Source organism: Camellia sinensis, chromosome 4 (assembly GCF_055761805.1).
Source record: "Camellia sinensis isolate YWXY chromosome 4, ASM5576180v1, whole genome shotgun sequence".
NCBI classification, from domain to species: domain Eukaryota; kingdom Viridiplantae; phylum Streptophyta; class Magnoliopsida; order Ericales; family Theaceae; genus Camellia; species Camellia sinensis.
This window is the reverse complement of record NC_138964.1, coordinates 90,470,803-90,490,373: the sequence shown is the minus strand read 5'-3', so window position 1 is coordinate 90,490,373 and position 19,571 is coordinate 90,470,803. Positions and strand designations below refer to the sequence as shown.

The 19,571-nt window shown below is 48.5% G+C and overlaps 3 protein-coding genes across 5 annotated transcripts in view; all 3 read right to left on the bottom strand.

Moving 5' to 3' along the window:
- Positions 1–19,571, bottom strand: part of LOC114267776 (uncharacterized) — an 89,393-nt gene that overhangs the window by 8,798 nt on the left and 61,024 nt on the right. The gene's annotated exons all lie outside the window — the stretch shown is intronic.
- Positions 5,576–6,406, bottom strand: LOC114312221 (uncharacterized). The gene has a single exon (XM_082923422.1). It carries the CDS (start codon positions 6,404–6,406, stop codon positions 5,576–5,578), a length of 831 nt encoding a protein of 276 aa, XP_082779548.1.
- LOC145823876 (uncharacterized) lies at positions 17,861–18,346 on the bottom strand. The gene has a single exon (XM_082923421.1). The coding sequence runs from the start codon at positions 18,344–18,346 to the stop codon at positions 17,861–17,863; it is 486 nt and encodes a 161-aa protein (XP_082779547.1).

Genomic DNA, 19,571 nt, shown 5'->3' with positions numbered 1-19,571 from the left:
AACGGTTCCGAATTGCTTCTTTTGAAAAAACACAAAAAAAAAAAAAAGTTGAAAATGAGAGAAGAGAGTTAGAGAGAGAAGAGGGAAGATAAAGAGAGAAGATGGAGGAGGAAGAGATAGAGAGAAAGAAGAGGGAAGAGGGAAGATGAAGAACATGTTATTGATTTGTTGAAGCTGTAAGACCTATACTATTCTATTCAGCTGCTATCACTCAACTATTTTGTTTCTGTGTGTTTATCTATATATTATTTGAAAATAATAATAATAATAATAATAATAATAATAATAATAATAATAATAATAAGTGTGGTCATTATCTATTTGGCTTGATTAAAATATATATGTATATATATATATATATATTTAGGCTTTTATTTATTCTCTTACTTTTGTCATTGTTTATCTTATATATAATAGTTAGTGATTGATTTTTTTGTAGAATATAAAGTCATTAATTATTAAAATAAAATGTAAAAAACTCAGTTTATAGTGATTTAAAAATATGAAATATATTACATCAAACTTAAAAATTTACAAAAATTGATCAATATTTATTTTAAAACCCAATAGATATGATCATGGAAAAAAATGTGCATATCAGTAAGTTTTTTTCAAATTGTGCGAAAAATAAAAAAATTCACGGTTCCAATAACCGCAACCGTTACGCTACGGCCTTTACACCCTGCAACCGCAACCGTGCCACCGCCACCGTTACGACGACCGCAACCACTTTTCAGAACCTTGGGTATTCCTAATCTGGTTCCTCCATCATCTATCTCTACTTCATCTCCATTTCCTTCAGCGGTTTTACCTAATGTTATACCCACAGATTGTGATCTTCCTCTAGCCATTAGGAAAGGAATTCGAAAATGTACCCAACATTCCATTGCGAAATATTTATCTTATGATAAACTTTACAAAAGTCATAGGGCATTTACTTCAAAAATATCTAACCTGTTTGTTCCTAGAATTATTAAGGAAGCCTTGGATGATCCTAATTGGAAATCAACAATTATGGAAGAGATGAATGCTCTAGAAAAGAACAGTACTTGGATGTTAGTGAATCTGCCTAAGGACAAAAAGACAGTAGGGTGCCAATGGGTATTTACAGTGAAGTGCAAAGCTGATGGTAGCGTAGAAAGATATAAGGTGAGACTCGTGGCAAAAAAGTTTACACAAACCCTCGGGATTGACTACCAAGAAACCTTTGCTCTAGTTGCCAAGATGAACTCAATTCGGGTTTTACTATCACTAGCAGCTAATTCCAGCTGGCCTCTACATCAATTAAATGTAAAAAATGCCTTCGTAAATGGAAATCTAGAAGAAGTCTATATGAACCTACCTTCAGGTTTTGAAAAGAAGTTTGGGATAGATAAAATCTGCAAATTAAACAAGTCTCTATACGGCCTCAAACAATCCCCAAGGGCGTGGTTTGAACGCATTGGGAAGGTTGTAAAAAACCTCGGATACAGTTAAAGCCAAGCAGACCATACTATGTTCTATAAACACTCAAGAGAAGGTAAAGTAGCTAGTTTGATTGTTTATGTAGATGACATAATTCTAATAGGTAATGATAGTGCCGAATCGAAAAAGTTAAAGAAGGGACTTGCTAAAGATTTCGAGATAAAGGTCCTGGAGCACTAAGATACTTTCTTGGAATGGAGTTCACTACATCTAAGGAGGGCATTTTTGTCACTCAGCGCAAGTACGCAATTGACTTGCTCAAAGAAACAAGCTTGCTCGGATGTAAAGCTGCTGAAACACCAACCGAGCTCAACTTGAAGCTACATCATGCTAGAATTGAAGATGTGGTGAATATAGACCAATTTCAGAGACTTGTTGGAAGACTGATATACTAATCTCACACATCCCGACATAGCATTCGCAGTAAGCAGAGTAAGCCAATTCATGCATTCACCAGGAAAGGAGCACTTTGAAGAAGCATACAGGATCCTAAGGTATCTAAAGAGAACTCCGGATAAAGGCTTGATATTTAAAAAACAAGGACATCTTCAAGTGGAAGTACATACAGATGCAGATTGGGCTGGAAGCATCACTAACCGGAAATCACATTCCTTGGACTTCTTAAATTTACTTTGGTAATCACATAACCTTTTTTCTTTTAAGGGCCCACCGGCCATACCACCAGCTCCAGAGGTTCTTCTACTGCCATCGGAATTTCCTCAAATTCAGACGACGACGACGACGACGACAACGACGACGACCTTCCCATTGTTACAAGGGTCACAAGGTTCAGGACCCGCAGGACAGTACTTCCAGATGTTGAAGAAAAACGAAGTGCTGAGCCCGCACCAACTACTGAGGCTGAGCCAGTTGTGGAGGCTGCAGAAAATGAAGTCCCCCCTGCTGTGGAAGTTGTTGCAGGCGGCCTAGTTGCTGAGGGTGCAGAGACTCTAAACCTCGCTGATTTTGTGCACTCCGACCGTTCCTCTGTCTGCGGAGAGGATTTTTTCCCTGAGACCCCAAGGGCAGATAGCAGCATGAGAGAGCCGCTGGAAGTTGCACCACCTCCCTTTGGAGCTGCATCTGGTGGTTCCTCCCAGTCCACTGAGTCTCCATTGGTTCAGCAGACCCCACTTCCGAACGCCCAAGTGGCTAAAGAGAGTGCAAGTGTAGCGGCTGCTTCCACTGTTCCTGCTGTGGCCTCTCTAAATTTGGACCAACTTGCAGAGGTAGCTGTCACTTTAGCCACCCACACTGTTATTGCTGTCGCTGGGACCTCTGACCCAGTTGCTTCGACAACCTCTGAACAGCTGACAGACTTGTACCCCACTCACTTTCCAGAAGTGCCAGCTGATCTTGGGATATCCCGAGATTTTTATACTGGAATGGATACCACTGCTGTTCCAGATCTGAACGTTAGAGACTACCAGATGGATGACCTCTTTTCGAAGCGACATGACAGTGTAGGCAGCTTTAGTCTTTCTCGCGAGGCTAGTTCACCTGGTCGCCAACGCTACATCTACCCATTCTAATGCTGTTGGGCAATCATCTTCAGGGGAAGTGTGTCGTCCTTAGACCTTTGGTCGCTCCACCAGTCTCCCTCCAGTGATTGAAGCTGGCGGGGGTGTGAGGGAGTCCCCTTAGCCCTCAGAGAAAGTTTCTTTTCTAAGTTACTGGGTCTCCTCCGTATCTGCTCCCACTCTCGCCTCGCATCCAGGCGCTGCACCCCGGCACCTTTCCTGCTTTTAACGCTCCTGGATCTATGGTGCAGACAGCACTGCTGGAGTCACTCACCAGCTTCATTTGCGACCTTGCTACTAAGAAGATTCTGACAACCCCTAGCAAGTTCGTGGAAAGTGCCGAGGCAAACCTGAGTGGCTTTGAGAGGAACGGTTTGGACCTATCGTGGATAAAGGATAGGCTTCAGGCAGTCGATGGTTTCCTCGAGCATGCAGACAACGTGGCGATGATAGGGCCAGTTTTGAACCCATCATCTACTCTTGTCAACTTGTAGTACCCGCTGCTGCTTGCCTCAGCAACTTTGTAGGGGCCTTCCCATCTTGGTGAGAACTTGGGAATTGGTTGCCCCCACATGATTGCGTCCACTGTCTTCCATACCAAGTCCCCTTTATTGAACTTCTTGTGCTGAACAAATTGAATGTAGGCACGACCTACAGATTGATGATACTTTTCCACTGCCCGCGAGGCCCAATCTCTTCTTTCTTCAGCAGCCTCTATGTCATTCTTTCTGCTGTCTGGAACTAAGTGTGCTGACATAGCCATTCTTGCTGAGGGTACTGCCAACTCAACTGGTAATACAGCTTCGGACCCGTACACTAGGGAAAATGGGGCTGCCTGAGTTGGCTTTCTTTTCTATACGCTTAGAGTGCTACGGGGAGTCGTTCAAACCATGTGCCCCCTGCTTCATCCATCATTTTACTCAATATTCGGATGATGGTTTTGTTGGTCGCCTCAGCTTGTCCATTCCCTTGGGGGTAGTATGGACTAGACTTGTGCTGCTTGATCTGGTAGGTGTTCAGCAGTCTTCCCACATAACGATTTACAAAGGGAGTTCCATTGTCAGACAACATTACTTTTGGTATGCCAAACCTACAGATTATGCTTTCTCTGATGAAGTTGGCTACTCCTGCCCCGTCTGCCTTCCTCATCGGTATAGCCTCCACCCACTTGGTACTAACTTCAGTCGTTGCAATCTGTGGCCTTTCGATTGCTGCGCGGTCAAATGCCAAAGTATGGAACAGCTAAGGGGTCTTGATGTTGTGCAGCTCAACTGCCGGTGCATGTATCAAGTTCCCAAACTTCTGGCAGGATTGGCATCTCCTTACAAAGTTTTTAGCATCTTCTTCCATTGTCGGCCAGTAGTAGCCGAGGTGAATGAGATGTCCATATAATCGCTGCCCTCCTTGATGTTCTGTCTTGTGGGCTTCCCTCAGCACCTCATTTGCCTTATCCTTTGGTCAAGGAAGAAGCGGAGGGCCCGCCTCTTAACTCTGATTGCATCGGCTTTGTTCTCAGGCAGTGTGCCATTTCCAAGGTAGTCGACATATGGCTGCCTCCATTCTTCACTGCTTAAGAAATGGGCTTCCTCTTCCTTAGGATGGGATTGACATTTTGCACATTGCCTCTGCAACTCAGTACTTTCCTTTTCCATCTCTGGCCAGTAATACCCTTGCCTCTGTATCCGCCGGTATAGACTGTTATCTCCATCTCCACAAGACTTAGCATGGATCTGCTTAAGTCTGTAAGTTGCTTCTTGTCTACCGACGCACCTTGCCAGCAAGTTATTGGCACCGCGAAAATACAACTCTCCTCTGAGGAGCAGAAATTATGCAAGTTCTGCTAGTCTAATTGTTCCCTGGCCTGTTTTCAACTGTTCTGTTGGATTATATCTGCTTTCCATCCCTCAGCTTCATGCTCTGTATGTTCTTCGGCTAACACTGCCGGTGTTGTTCTTTTCTCGATGACGATGGCTATACTATCATCTGGTATATCCACCCTTGCCCCCAGTGTAGCCAAGGCATCGGGGAAACGGTTGTGTGTTCCAGGGGTATGCTGGATTTGGACATCATCAAATTGAGTGAGCAACCCTTGAACCACGGTGCGATACGGGCCCAACAGAGGCTCCTTTAAGGCGAAATCATCCATTGTTTGCCTGACAACTAACTCAGAGTCACCCCAAATTTTCAACTTGCGGAGCCCCTTCTTTTGGGCAGCGATTAGACCCAATATCAACGCCTCATATTCAGCCTCGTTGTTTGAACATTCAAAATCAAGCTTATATGATAGATGAAACTTCTCTCCTTCACTGGTTAGTGTTATGCCAGCTCCGCCTTTCCCAGCTCCCGAAGCTCCACCAAATTTTAAGTTGCAATAAGCCTCAACTACAGCTGCTGAGACATGGACCTCACCTGGTAGAAATACCTCTGCAGGTTCATGTTCACCAGATGGGAATTGGGCCAGTAAGTCTGCAAGTGCTTGGCTCTTAATAGCCTTGGGAGTAACACAAGTGATGTCATATTCTGCTAGAGCCAAAAGCCATCTTGCCATTCTTCCAGTCAGAGCGGGTTTGCTTAGCAAGTAGCAGACCGGATCACTCCGAGGTCACAACATGGATCGGGTGTGCCAAAAAATAGTGGCACAACTTCCGCGCTGTGAAGATTAAGGCTAAACAATGCCTCTCAATTGGGGTATATCGCGACTCGACACCATTGACTTTGCGACTGATGTAATAGACTGGCTTCTCAATGCCATCTATGTCTTGGACAAGTAGAGCCCCAATAGACCGAGGTGTAGACGTCAGGTACAGTAGCAGAGGCTTGTTGGGTTGTAGGGTAATCATTGTAAGTGCTTTCTTCACCATATCAAATGCCTGCTGGTGTTCTTGCAACCATTCAAACTTGTGATTCCCTTTCAGCAGTGTCCCAAAGGAAAAGGTTATCTCAGCAAGGGCTGGAATGAACCTCCTGAGGTATGACACTTTGTCTAGGAATTTCTTCAAAGCCTTTTGAGAGTGTGGTGGTGGCATCTCCATGATTGATTTAATCTTATCCTCATCTACTTCAATCCCCTGCCGGTGTACAAAAAAGACAAGGAACTTGCCGGCGGTAACTCCGAAGGCACACTTGAGAGGGTTCATCTTTAGGCAGAATTTGCGGCATCGCTGAAAAACTTTTTCCAAGTCGCAGAGGTGTCGGTTTGCCTCGGTAGACTTGACCACCAGATCATCCACATATACTTCCACTTCATGATGCAACATGTCATGGCACACTGCAGTCATAGCCCGTTGGTAGGTTGCCCCTGCGTTTTTCAAACCGAAAGGCATCACCGTATAGAAAAAATTTCCCAAGGGTGTTCTAAATGCCGTTTTTTCTACATCTTCTGATGCCATTTTGATCTGGTTATAACCACTGAACCCATCCATAAAGGAGAACACCTTACGGCCCGCAGTAGAATCGACAAGTGTGTCAACATGGGGCAATAGGCAGGCCTCATTCATTCAGGTCGAGAAAGTCTACACAGACCCTGATCTGGCCGTTCTTCTTCTCCACAGGCACAATATTTGCTAGCCAAGTTGGGTACTCTATAGGCTCAATGAACTTGGCCCTCGACAACTTTTCTACCTCTTCCTTAATCTTTGCCTCAAGGTCAGGGTGATACTTTCGAGCATGCTGCTTTATTGGCTTAGAGTTGGGAAAAGTATCCAGGTGATGGGTGACAAGAGATGGGTCAAGACCAAGCATCTTATCGTATGTCCAAGCAAAGACGTCACTGTACCGCTTCAGTAGTGTTATCAATTCTGCCTTAGCTGTTGGAGCCATTGTGTCGTTGATGAACACAGGGCTTGCTCTGCCCTGGTAAGTCGTTGAGGTTGACCTCAGCAAGTACCTCCTGCTGCGGTTTGGGTCTATCTTGCACGCATTCAGGGGTGGGCTCAGGCGTCTCCACCAACTTTTCTTGGGACTCGTCATCGTCACATTTATTTGTCTCGGGGCCATCCTCCCAAGGTATGTGAAGCCTGGCCACCAAGACCCGTCATAAGTAGTAAACTGTCTTACCGCTCTCCCGCACCTTAACAATCTTAGGCGAAGGACTTGTGGGCTTGCTGCTCCTCTTCTGCCCACTACTTTCTGGAGCAGCCTCTGCATCCCGAATGCCTTTTTACTCTTGCAACTTTACCGGTCCTTAGAGTTTCACCCGTTGACAAGTCAGTAAAGAAAACTGCATCCGAATAGTGTGCCTCCTCAACCCCAAATGGTTGTTCAGACGCATTTATATGGTTACTGTGCGCTTTCCCAACTTTGCCTTCACGCATTGGTGATAATTGGACGGGATAGCTCCATATCGGTGCATCCAAGCTCTGCCAAGTATCATGTAGCAATTTGTGTCTGCTTCAATCACATGAAACTTGGTTGCGGAACGGATCTCACCAATTGCTAAGTCCATGACCACATGGCCCTTGGTATCTTTTTTCTCGCCGCCAAAACCCGTCACAGTGATGGGTTGGCGAACCATCCTGAACTCTGAGATACCAGCCTTTGCAAAGGTGTCAGTAGTGATGATGTTTATGGATGCCCCCGCCATCAAGGAAAGCACGCTTGAACTCTACATCATTGATGTATGCTGTGACAAAAAGAGGACGATTATGGGGAAATGGGTATGCTCTGTCTGCCTCTGAAAAAGTAATGGCCCCATAAGCTTCCTGGATGCGCCGAGCCACATACTCCTTAGCCTCAGCAACTTCATCATGGTGCACTTCAAAGATATTAATGAGGGCTTTTGTTGCTTCCAACCTGGCGGCTTGGCTCAGCCCCAACTGGTCAAACAAGGCGCGAAACTTAACAGAGTTTTGCAAGGCCTGGGCATTAGCATCCTCTGCGAATTTTGCCTCTGCAGGTACTGTCTCAGGGAGCTGGCCGATTGCAATTTCTTCTAACTCATCATAGTAAGACGCCATATGCACTTGATCACGCACAGGCCCGAGATAGCCGATTATCATATATGTACATTCTTCCCCTTCTCCTTGTGGTTAGGACAAAGGTCCTTTTGCACATCACGGTTCTTTGAACTTCAGCTCATTTGCGTCAACTTTCTTCTTGAAGATACTTTTCAAAGTCCAACAGTCCCTAGTAGGGTGTCTGGTGGTTCTGTGATAGACACAATAATTCGGGCTTTCTTTGTCCTTCTTGGTTGGAGGGACTTCAACTGGAGGCAAGGTAAGTTCACCATCAGCAACCCATTCTTTAACCAGAGCCTTAACATTCTCAAGGCTGCAAGGACATGGATTTCTGTCCTCATAACTCTCTCTCTTCCGAGAGGACGTCGCCTCCCCTTGCGAGCGGCTCCCTCCTGCAGAGGTTACCGCAGCAACTTTGCTACTGCGAGGGTAGCGGTGGCTGTCACGAGTTTTGTGCAAGGGACTAGTGGTACTGAGGTTCCTAACTGCCTCTATCAAGGCTAAAATGGTAGGCAAATTATGATTCACCAAGAATATTTTGTAGTCGCGTATGGCACCCCTCCACACATATGCGGACTAAATGGGCCTCGTCCACTGGTTCATGACAGTCATTAGCCTTATCTTAGAACAGCTTAACATAGTCCAGTATATCTTCGCCCTCCTTTTGGACATCTCGCCCAAGGGTGAGGGTTGTAACTTTCTCTCGGACTTGGAAGAACTTCGTGTGGAACTTGTTCACCATCTCCCCCCAACTCTTGATCGAGTTGGGAGCCAAGTTCACATACCAGCTGCAAGCCCTTTCAGTAAGTGGACTTGGAGAACTCCCGAAGGCGCAGAGAGTGGTTACTGCCATGGACACCAAGAGTTTCTATGAACCTCACCACCTGTTCTCTGGCATTGCCTTGTTTTCCATCAAACTTAATAAACTTGGGCACTATATACCCAGTTGGGTATGGCATGGTCAATATCTCCTGAGAGTACGAGGCCTTTACATCTGAGTCGGGGAGAGATGGGAGTTGCTTCTTGCTACGCTCTTGCTCGAGCATAGCTTGTTCATCGGCTTAGAGGAACAAAGTGAGTGGGCCGGAATGGTCTAGTTTGCTCCTGCGTAGCTAAACCAACAGCCGCACTGTTCGCCTAAAGTACCACCGGAGGCACCTGGATCGGAGCCCAAACCTCAGGGAACAGGTTAGGCACTGGGTTTGGGACTGCTACGGGCGGAGGTGCTTGCGCTGGAGCTGGTCGAGAAGCCATGGCCATAATAGCATCAATGAGAGTTTGCAAAGCTGCCAGGATCTCCCTCTGCGTATCCTGGAGTAACTGAACAGCCTCAATCACAACACTGTGGTCACGGTCCTCCGTATGTGCTGCTCCGCCATTTGAAGAGCCTTGCTGAACTTCATCCTCTGCCATTTTTTTCCAATGAGGTGTGTAAACCACTGCGGGTATGAACAATCAACAAAGCAGCCTCCCCAGCGGAGTCACCAAAAATGTAAGGGGGTTCGAGGTTAGAGAAGGTGATTAGAGAGGCAAAACTATGCTAATGGTCAAAGAATGGTGAAAGTGGCTTGAGAATGAGCAGCAGCAACTGTTTGGAAGTTGGAGAGTGTGCAGCTGGGTGAGGGTGAACCAAGTAGCTCAAGAAGAAATGTATGGCAGTGCCAAAATGGGCAGCATCTCCCCCAAATCCCCAAAATTCCTCGTGTTGAACCTTGGGAAATGGGTCCTATTTATATAGGCTTTTCCATGGCACCAAGAGGACACCAAGTGGCCAAATAGAGGTCCTATTTATATAGGCTTTTCCATGGCACCAAGAGGACACCAAGTGGCCAAATAGAGAGAGGACATGTGGCCTAAAGAATCACATGAAATATTCTGCCTTGAGCCACCAGGCAGAAGGTGCCACGCGTCCTTTTGCATGTACTGTGTACTATCTGTTTGCCTCCGCAACTACCTTTTTGAGCCTCAGCAAGTGTAGTTGTGACGGGAGTGTTTGGCGCTGCAACTCCCTCTTGAGCCTCAGCAAGTGCAGTTGCGACGGGAGCGTTTGCCGTTGTACTTGCCTCCACCAAGTCTTCGACCGATTTCTCCTTGGCCTTTCTTCCTACGTCTTCCAGGACTTCCTTTCCCTCCGACCCCCTCTATCATCTGCACAAAGCCCTTGGCAGCTCTGCTGCCATTTACTGCGACGAAGCACTGTCTTGCCATCACCTGGTCTCCCCAAACCTCTTCTATCTGTCCGGTTGGTGCCGGGAAGCGCAGGACCTGATGGTAGGTCGATGCTACCGCCTGCATGGCATGCAACCAGCCCCTGCCCAAAATTAAGTTGTAGGTCGATGGGACTTTAAGCACCCAAAACTCCACTTGCTTCGTGACTGATCCTGCTTTGACCGGCAATATGATCATTCCGATCGGCCATTCTGGTTGAGAGTTAAAGCCAACCAATGGAGACATTGCGGGGGCCAAGTCCTTGTCCTCCAACTTCATCTGTTTGAATGCATCATAATACATGATCTCGACCGAACTCCCCTAGTCAACCAAAATTCTATTGATGTCGAAGTCCTTGACACAGAGGGTCACCACTAGGGCGTCATTATGAGGCACTTGAATTCTTTCCAAGCCTTTGCTAGAAAAGGTCAGGACGTCTTTTTCCTCGGTCTTCCCTTTTTTCATGGCGGGCTGAATGGGGAGAGCACCTCTCTCATGTGCTCAGCTTTCTTGATCATCCCTCTTAGTTCACAAACCCTTGCCGGCTCAATGATGCCATGGATGACATTGATCACGCCCTGCGGCGCTGCATCCAGGACGACGAGGCCGTTTGGCTCGCCCTGTCCCTGGGGAGCGGCTTTCATACCACCGTCTATGTACTGGTCCAGATGCCCTGCCGCCACCAACTCCTCCAAATGTTGTTTGAGCGGCACACAGTCCTCCGTTCGGTGCCCTCGTTCTTCATGGAAGGTGCAGCGATACCTCGAGTTGAAGCCTCTCTACGTGTTTCCCAACTTGGCCGGCCAACGGACGTAGGGTTCACCACGGATTTCACTCAGGATGCGGTAAATAGGGATTTTAAAGACCGTGGTGATACTGGTTCGCGCTTTCAACTTTCTCTTGGCATCTTCCTCTTCATCACGAGGAGCGTTAGCTCGGTCGTTTCTGCAACCTTTGTTCCTATCATCGCGGTTTGAGCCACGACGTTGATCTTTTGACTGGTCGTTTGGGCGGTTGTCCTCCTGCCCTACCGAGTGAACCTTCCCCGCCACTCTTCTGTCCGCCAGGACCGGATTCTCCTTCTCGGTCACGGTGGCGGCATCGTCCTCCACTCGGATGTGTTCGTTGATCCGTTGCATCAAAGATTCCATGGTAGTGGGCTGGTGCATCGTAAGCGAATCTCGCAGCGTATGTCCGACTGGGAGACGCCGCTTGTATTGGGTGATCGCCAAATTGGTGGGGCAATCGAGGATCTCGTTGTAACTTTCCCAGTACTTGGTATTGTATGCGTTCAAAGAACCTCCAGATTCCATCTTAACGCCCAGGAGATGGTCGACCTCCTTTGGTGTTCTAGTGTTGGTTTTGAATCTGGTGATGAAGGCCTCTGTTAGTTGTTGCCAGCCCTCGATGCTCCCCTCCAGAAGCCTTTCGAACCACTTCAGGCCTAGTTCGCCAAAGCTTGCTGGGAATATGAGGCACATGAGGGCGTCATTGCGCCGATGTCCTGCCATTACTTGCCGGTAATGACTCACGTGCATGTACGGATCAGTCTTGCCATCGTACAACGTGAACTTAGGCTAGTGGAATCCGGCAGGGAGCGGCGTGCTCTCAATTTCTGGGGACAACGGGGTAGCGGTAAGTCTTGCTAGCTCTCTGTCCCTTGGTGCTATCATCCTAGGCGCAGGCATTGCCACTTCCTCACTACAACGGATCTGGGAGCCCAGCCTTTGCGATGCCGGCAGCCTTCGGGTCTGTCTACGGCGAGCCCTCTCTTCCAGTACATCTCTCAGGTCTCCCGAATGGACAGAGAAAGAGCATCTCGACGTCGACGATGGGTGCGAGGGACGGTAGCTGCCGTCGCGAGTATGAGACCTTCCTACCTGTGGGTCGGAGTCTCCTACCCCATAGCGTGTGTGGAACTGCCAAACGGAATTGACGCGTGCCACGAGTGGATTTCCCATCCATCACACCATTGGTCCAGGTGGCACACTCAACCGGGATATCATAACCGATCTATCCCTTGGAGATATCATAACCGATCTATCCCTTAGGAAGAAACACCACCACGACCAGGACATCCGAACTGTAAGAAGTCAGTCCATCCGAACTGACTGGCCGTGAGGCGTGCAGGCCTTCATCCCGGTCTAAATTCATTCCGGGCTGTGCTTGGCTCGGTCCAAACGCACCACTGCGGATCCAACCGAAGACTTAGCCGAGTCAAAAGCTCGGTTGGGCACATGCATTTCTTCGCATTGCGGTCAGCGACATAGCTCGGCCAAACGCAATAGCCCGAGAGGCCGTGCCGATTCGGTTCGGCGCCATAGCCCGGTGCAAATCTCCCTCTCAATTGCCCCTTATTTCCATCTGAGCTGGGCGTGATTTGGGATTATCATTTTGACCGGGCCATCCGAATTGGTCGGTCGTCGGGGATTGCCCCAGTAGTCTAGTCATCGATCGTGCAGCCGTACTGACAAAGCCATCTTTTCGATGCCACGTGGCTTCACACCATTGGTTCCGTGTAGACCCACAGCTGTCTTCGTCACGCGCAAATTTCAAAAGGTTGCCGCCCTTTGGCTTCCCCTCTCCTTAATATACGCACATGAGGGGTCACATACGCCCCTACTGTTCATCTTCTCTCTCGAGCCAAACCCTAGCCTTCAAGTTTCCAAGCTTCTGCCATCACTGCTCCTCCAGTCGTTCTCGACCACCTTCGTCCTCTCAAAGGCTGTAGACAAGATCGTGGTTAACTACTCCTCACTTGGCGTCCATATCGGTAAGTTTACCTGCCCCTCCTTCGTACTCGCCATTTACGCTTTTCATGTTCTTGCCTGGGACTGTTAGAATCTTACCAATGCCCCCTCTTTGGGGTAATACTGGTACACCTTAGGAAAAACTGGAATCAGAGAAGCAGATGGGGCTCCCATGCCCCTTGTTTCCCCTAGTTTCGATGCACGGACTTGACACTTAGGATAAACAGCCTGAACCCTGAGCGAGACCGAGCAAAACCCAAGTTTTTTATCTATAACTAGGATTTAGCCGAGCAAGAACCTATTTGTGGTCTTGTTTTGATGCTGAGACCAAACTGCAAGAAGGGGGGCTAGAACCGATCTAGGAAGGCCAGGTCGGCCACAAAGTGAAGCCGAGATAAGAAAATTGAACCGATCAAACACCCCAGATAGTGAAGCCGTGCAATTTATGCCACGCTAATCCTTGGACTTGTTTCTTAATAATGCAGAACAAACTAGGACCGACCAGGCCCGTTCAGCGTTACAGCCGGTGAAGCTCAAAGTCCGAGCAAACATTCACCAAATTTTTATCGAGATACGACCTAAATCAACCAACTAAATAAAACTGGGATAGATGGGGAAGTACCGGTTCATGGTGAATTCTCCGGGGGCACTGGCCGAGTTCCGTAGAGAGTACAATATTCCAGATGATGTCCACTTGGAGCTCGCCAAGAAAGGAGACACTCCCTGGGGCGAGCTGGACAAATGCCCCCTCACGGTTGTGTCCATTGTAGAAGGAGGCCTGCGCTTCCCGGTCCAACCCCTGATCTGCGAATTTTTAAGGCAAACTAGGCTGTGCCAGACCCAAGTCTCCAACAATACATACAAAATAATAAACGGCGTGGCCGAGCTAAATAGAATACTTCGTCTGAATCTCGGCCTCGCTGAGATATTTCACCAATATGCACTTAGTAAAAATAAAGGTAGGTTTTGTTGGTATCTCAAGGTCAGGAAAGGCCGAACAAAACTCATCGAAGGTAACCCGAACAAAGAGACCAACGATGACGATTTTTTGTGGGTGTCCGGTAATTATGAGGACACCGAAGCACCCATACCGGGCTGGTACATAAGAAAAGACTTTGGGAGTGCTGGTGAGCATCTCGGCATCAATTTTTTTGAAGTTGCTCTTTTTACTGCCGGTCTAACAGTTGCCTTTATGTTGCAGACTATAAACTCTTGGCAGAGGATTACTCCCGCGCAAACCAGGAGGCTATAAGGGTTGCGTTGCGTCATCCGACTGAGGAGCGAGAATCACCCAAGCTGCTCGGTTTCGAACCGAGCTACCGCTACACGGCGCCGCGCAAGAGCAGGGTGACCGACTTCCTGCGTGTACTTTCTCCAGAACCAGATCCCAGCCTTCCACCGATCAAACTGGTCCCTTTGACAACCGAGCAAGAGATGGCCAAGATCCGAGCTATCAAGTCAATGATCACCGGTGAGGCGAGCGACTCCCAGCCACCGGAGGTAGCTGGGGGAACTTCTTCCACGCCGGCCGTGCAAGAGGAGGGGATTGTGCCGACTCTGGCCAGCGAACAAGCTGCAGGTCGGTCGAAGAAAAGGCCGAGAAAAAATCAGACCGAACAACATTTGGCAGATGAAGATTCAACTGAGCATGCTTCTACCGACTTGGGGGACCAGACTGAACAGCCGATCACCGAGCCATCAGCTCGATCCAGTGCCCACCCAGTCTGGTCGCCTGAGTTAACATACAAAGGCCGGGCTGTCTCTACGGCGGGCTCGGTCTACGCGGACAAGGATTACTCTCTCGGCTTCAACATGACCAAAGGGCTGTTCCTTCCTGCCGACATGAAAAAGCACGAAGAGCTGTCCGACCTGAAGGTTCTCCGCTCGGCAACAAAGTCAATAGTGTTGGTAAGTTTGCAAGTTCTCCTGTTGTCAAGTGTCTGCTCGGTTGTGGAGTTCTGACATTTTCATTTGTTGCGCAGGCCGCGCAGAAGAATTACCTGGCCCACGAGCGAATGATCGCCGTGCGGAAAAGTCTGCGGGAGGCAATTACTGACAACAAGGCCAAGACGGCCGAGCTGGCAGAACTGAAGGCTGCGCAGGAAGCAGCAGCGGCCGAGCTCGACAAGCTTTCTGAAAGATTGGCCCGGGCAGACAAGGACAAGTAGAGGGCCCTCCAAGTGACGAAGGCCCGATACATTGCCGAGCTGCGCAAACTCCGCGACGCTCACAAAACCGAGCTAGAGAAGGAGGTCGACGAGGCTAGAGACCGCGGTTATGCCGAGGGTGAGACAGCATATAAACGGCAGGTCTAGGGGACCAAGGACATCTTTTCCCAGTGCGGTTGGAAAGCCGCCGTGGAAAAACTTGGCCATGGTCAGGACGCCGAGGTGTTTCAAAACCCTCCTGCTGCCTTCATCCCCGCCTATATGCAAGCTTATGCCGGCGCCGTGCAGAGGAGGCTAATCGAAGAAGCCAAACAAGCAGCTGAAGTAGAAACTACCGTCGTGCAACCGGCCGAGTAACATCCTCCTTCTGAAGCTTCTGAGGAAGGGGCCAAGGATCGAGAGATCAAGCAAGAGGTTGTCACGGTGGTAGCAGATGAGGTTGAGGAGGGACTGGCCGAGCAAACCGTTAATGTAGATTTAAACCAATCTTCCGCCCTTTTTCCTTTTTTTTTTTTTGGAATGTAACCGGGCTTAGCCCCACTTTTGTACTTCCGCTTTCTTAATCAATGAAAAGTTTAACTTTTGCTCGTCATGTATCTATTTTTGTTATTTCTTCGGTATGATAAGCAAATCTTCTTCAATTTGAAATGTTTGTCAAATATAAGTTCCAGCTCGGGGGAGTAAAATCAGCTCGGCCATAAACCTGGATGGCCCAAGCAGCTCGGCCTCGGTGCAAGTGGGCAATACACCAACGTTTCACTCAGGCGAGCAAAATCAGTTCGACCCTACTGCAAGTTGGACAAAGCGCTGATATTTTATTCGGGCGAGCAAAGTCAACTTGGCCCTTCTGCAAGTTGGACAAAACGCTGATATTTTATTCGGGCGAGTAAAGTCAGGTCGGCCCTTCTGCAAGTTGGACAATACGCCGACATTTTACTTGGGCGAGCAAAGTCAGCTCGGCCCTTTTTGCAAGTTGGACAAAACGCTAACATTTCACTTGGGCGAGCAAAATCAGCTCAGCCCTTCTGCGAGTTGGACAAAACGCCAACATTTTACTCGAGCGAGCAAAGTCAGCTCGGCCCTTTTGCAAGTTGGGCAAAACGCCAACATTTCACTTGGGAATGGCCGAATCAGCTCGGCCCTTCTGCAAGTTAGACAAAATGCCAACATTTTACACGGGCAAACAAAGTCAGCTCGGCCCTTTTGCAAGTTGGGCAAAATGCCAACATTTCACATGGGTGAACAAAATCAGCTCGGCCCTTCTGCAAGTTGGACAAAACGCCAACATTTCACTCGGGTGAGTAAAATCAACTCGGCCCTTATGCAAGTTGGACAACACACCAACTGTTTGTACGGCCTCTGTCAAGCCATTGTTGGCTTCTTGCCCCTGGCATTCATGGTGGCCCAATACCCTTGTGATGTCATTATACAGAAACACATAATATAAGAAGGAGGTAGGAAAATATAGGGTCATCTTTCATTACACGTCAGAGATTTACATCTGGTGCCAAAAGGCCAATATTCAAAAGAGAAGGGAACAGAAGAGATTACATTTCAGAAGTAAAAAATCTTAAGATTAGCAGCATTCCACGATCTGGGGATAGCTTTACCATCTAAGTCTTCTAGATGGTATGCCCCTTTGCCTGCAAGCCCAGTTGCCTTATACGGCCCTTCCCAATTTGCACCTAGTTTGCCTTCGACAGGGATCACCGTGTTGCCCATCACCTTTCTCAAGACCCAGTCTCCGATCTTGAATAGCCTTGGATGCACGGTCTTGTTGTATTTCCGGGAGAGTTCTTGCTGGTAGGTTGCAATGTGGATTAGCGCCCGTTCCCTTCTTTCTTCAGCTAGGTCAAGCTCCAAGGCCACTGCTTTACTATTCAAGTCTGGCAAAAAACTTTCAGACCGGATGGTCGGCATGCCGATTTCTAGTGGGATAACAGCCTCCATGCCATAGGTCAAGGCAAATGGTGTTTCCCCGGTCGAACGTCTCGGTGTGGTGCAGTACGCCCAGAGCACATTGGGTAGTTCTTCAGCCCACTTCCCTTTGGCTTTCTCTAGCCGCTTCTTCAGCCCGTCCAGGATGGTCTTGTTTGAGGCTTCTGCTTGACCATTTGACTGAGGGTAGGCCGATGTTGAGTTGTAGAACTCAATCTTTAACTCTTCGCAGAATCCGCGAAAGAGTTTCCCATCAAACTGAGTGTCATTATCCGAAATAAGGGCCTTCGGTATACCGAAGCGAGTGACGACATTTTGCCAAACAAACTTCTTCACATCTTTTTCCTTTATGGTTGCCAACGGCTCGGCCTCAACCCACTTAGTGAAGTAGTCGGTAGCAACGATGAAAAACTTGCGGTTGCCTGGAGCTGTTGGGAGTGGTCCCACAATATCCAGCCCCCAAAGTGCGAACGGCCAAGGACTTGTAGGGAGGAGCAGAGCAGCTCTCTGGCCGGCTACTGGATTTGGGGAGCAAAATTTTGACATTTTTCACACCTGCGAACGTATTTCTGCGTGTCCGCCTGCATGCACGGCCACCAATAACCTTGGGAAATCGCTCGGTAAGCCAAAGACCTTCCCCCAACACGACTCCCGCAGATGCCTTCATGAATCTCATAGAGGAAGGCTTCCACCTTGTCAGGGTGGACGCACTTCAGATATGGCCCAGTGAAAGACTTCTTGTATAAGGCTCGAGATGGAGAGAGCCAAAACCGCTCTGATTTGGCTCGGATTTTGTTGGCCGCCTTCTTTTCTTCTGGTAGAATTCTATCCTTTAGGAAGGCGATGATGGGGTCCATTCAGGATGGTCCTAAGTCGGCGCAGAGTACTTCAGGCACCTCTGGTTCCTCAATGCTAGGCCGGGGCAAAAAATCTGTCATCAAAGGATTGGGAAAAGTTGTTTGCATGGATGCCAGGCCGGCCAGTTCGTCAGCTGCTTTATTCACCACGCGGTTAATTTGTTCCATTCTTATCGCAGCAAACTTTTTGAGTTCTGCGCGTACCAACGCCTGATATTTGGCCATCCTTTCATCCCTGGCCTCATACTCCCCAGAGACCTGATTGATCACCAGTTTGGAGTCGCTGAATATCATAAGCTCCAACGCTTTCATCCTCAATGCGCTTTTCAATCCGACAATGAGGGCTTCATATTCCGCCTCATTGTTGGACGCTGGAAAACCGATTGTGATCGCATGCTCTATGGTCAGCCCATCTGGGGAGGTCAGGACGATCCCCAGCCCAGCGCCATGCCTGTTGGAGGCCCCATCGACAAAGAGTTCCCACATCTCGTCAATGAACAATTTCCAGCAGTCGGAGCGATTTTGGGAGCTCTTCAGCTGCGGGGTACTGGTCGGTTAATTCTGGTTTCTTTCTATGCCCCAGTCAAACCCGTGCTTTGATAGGTTGTCCGGTTCCTGCATTTTTTGTTCGACTTTCGTTTGCCCTTCCGTCACTTGTTGTTCGCTATTCGTATCTGCTATTTAAGCCATGGGCTGCGCCAAATCCGTGCTGGCCACATCGATAGGGCAAACGGGGTGTGTTCCAAGGGCAAATTCCGCCACGAAGTCGGCAAGAGCTTGAGCTTTGATGGCAGTGCGCGGTTGAAACTTGATATCATACTGCCCCAATTCTACAGCCCACTTTAGAGTTCTGTCGGTAAAATCAGCCTTTTCGAAGAGCACCTTAAGTGGAAATTCGGTTAGCACAACGACTGTGTGAGCATGAAAATAGTGCGTTAGCTTTCTGGAGGCCATCATCAGGGCTAGAGCCAATTTTTCTAGCGGCAGATATCTTGATTCACCCGGGAGCAAGGTCTTGCTTACGTAGAAGATGAGGAGGTGCTGGGTACCCTCAGCACGGCGCTTACCGCATGTTGAGAGACTGCCAAGTAGAGATACAGTTCTTCACCCAGTTTTGGTATGACCAGGATAGGGGCTGAGGAAAGGTATGCTTTCAGATCCGCCAATGCACGGTCACATTCGTCATCCCAGAAGAACTTGGCCTTCAAAGTTTTGAAGAAGGGCCTGCAAACGATCTGAAGACCGGCTGATAAATCTGTTTAGCGCGGCTGCCATCCCGGTAAGATGTTGCACGTCCTTCGTGGAGTTTGGGCGCTCCAGCTCTTGTATCGCCTTGATTTGGGAAGGGTCGGCTTCAATTCCTCGGTTCGTGACCAAAACACCTAGGAATTTTCCGGTGCCGACTCCGAAGGCGCACTTGGAGGCATTCAAACGCAGCTTGCGATGTTTGAGTGTAGTGAACATCTCTGCTAGGTCGGCGAGGTGTCGAGATTTTTCCTTGCTCTTTACCACCATATCATCGATGTAAGCCTCCATGGTGCGGCCTAGAAGGGGAGCAAACATCTTGGTTACCATCCTTTGAAAAGTTGCCCCAGCGTTTTTTAGTCCGAATGGCATGACCTTGTAGCAGTACAGGCCACGCGGAGTAGTGAACGAAGTGATCTCTCGGTCTGGTTCATACATGGCTATCTGGTGGTAGCCACGATACGCA

Excerpts from the sequence above, each read along its gene's own strand:
- LOC114312221 (XM_082923422.1), bottom strand. The coding sequence starts at position 6,406 with ATGGATGGGTTCAGTGGTTATAACCAGATCAAAATGGCATCAGAAGAT.
- LOC145823876 (XM_082923421.1), bottom strand. The coding sequence starts at position 18,346 with ATGTGGGAACTCTTTGTCGATGGGGCCTCCAACAGGCATGGCGCTGGG.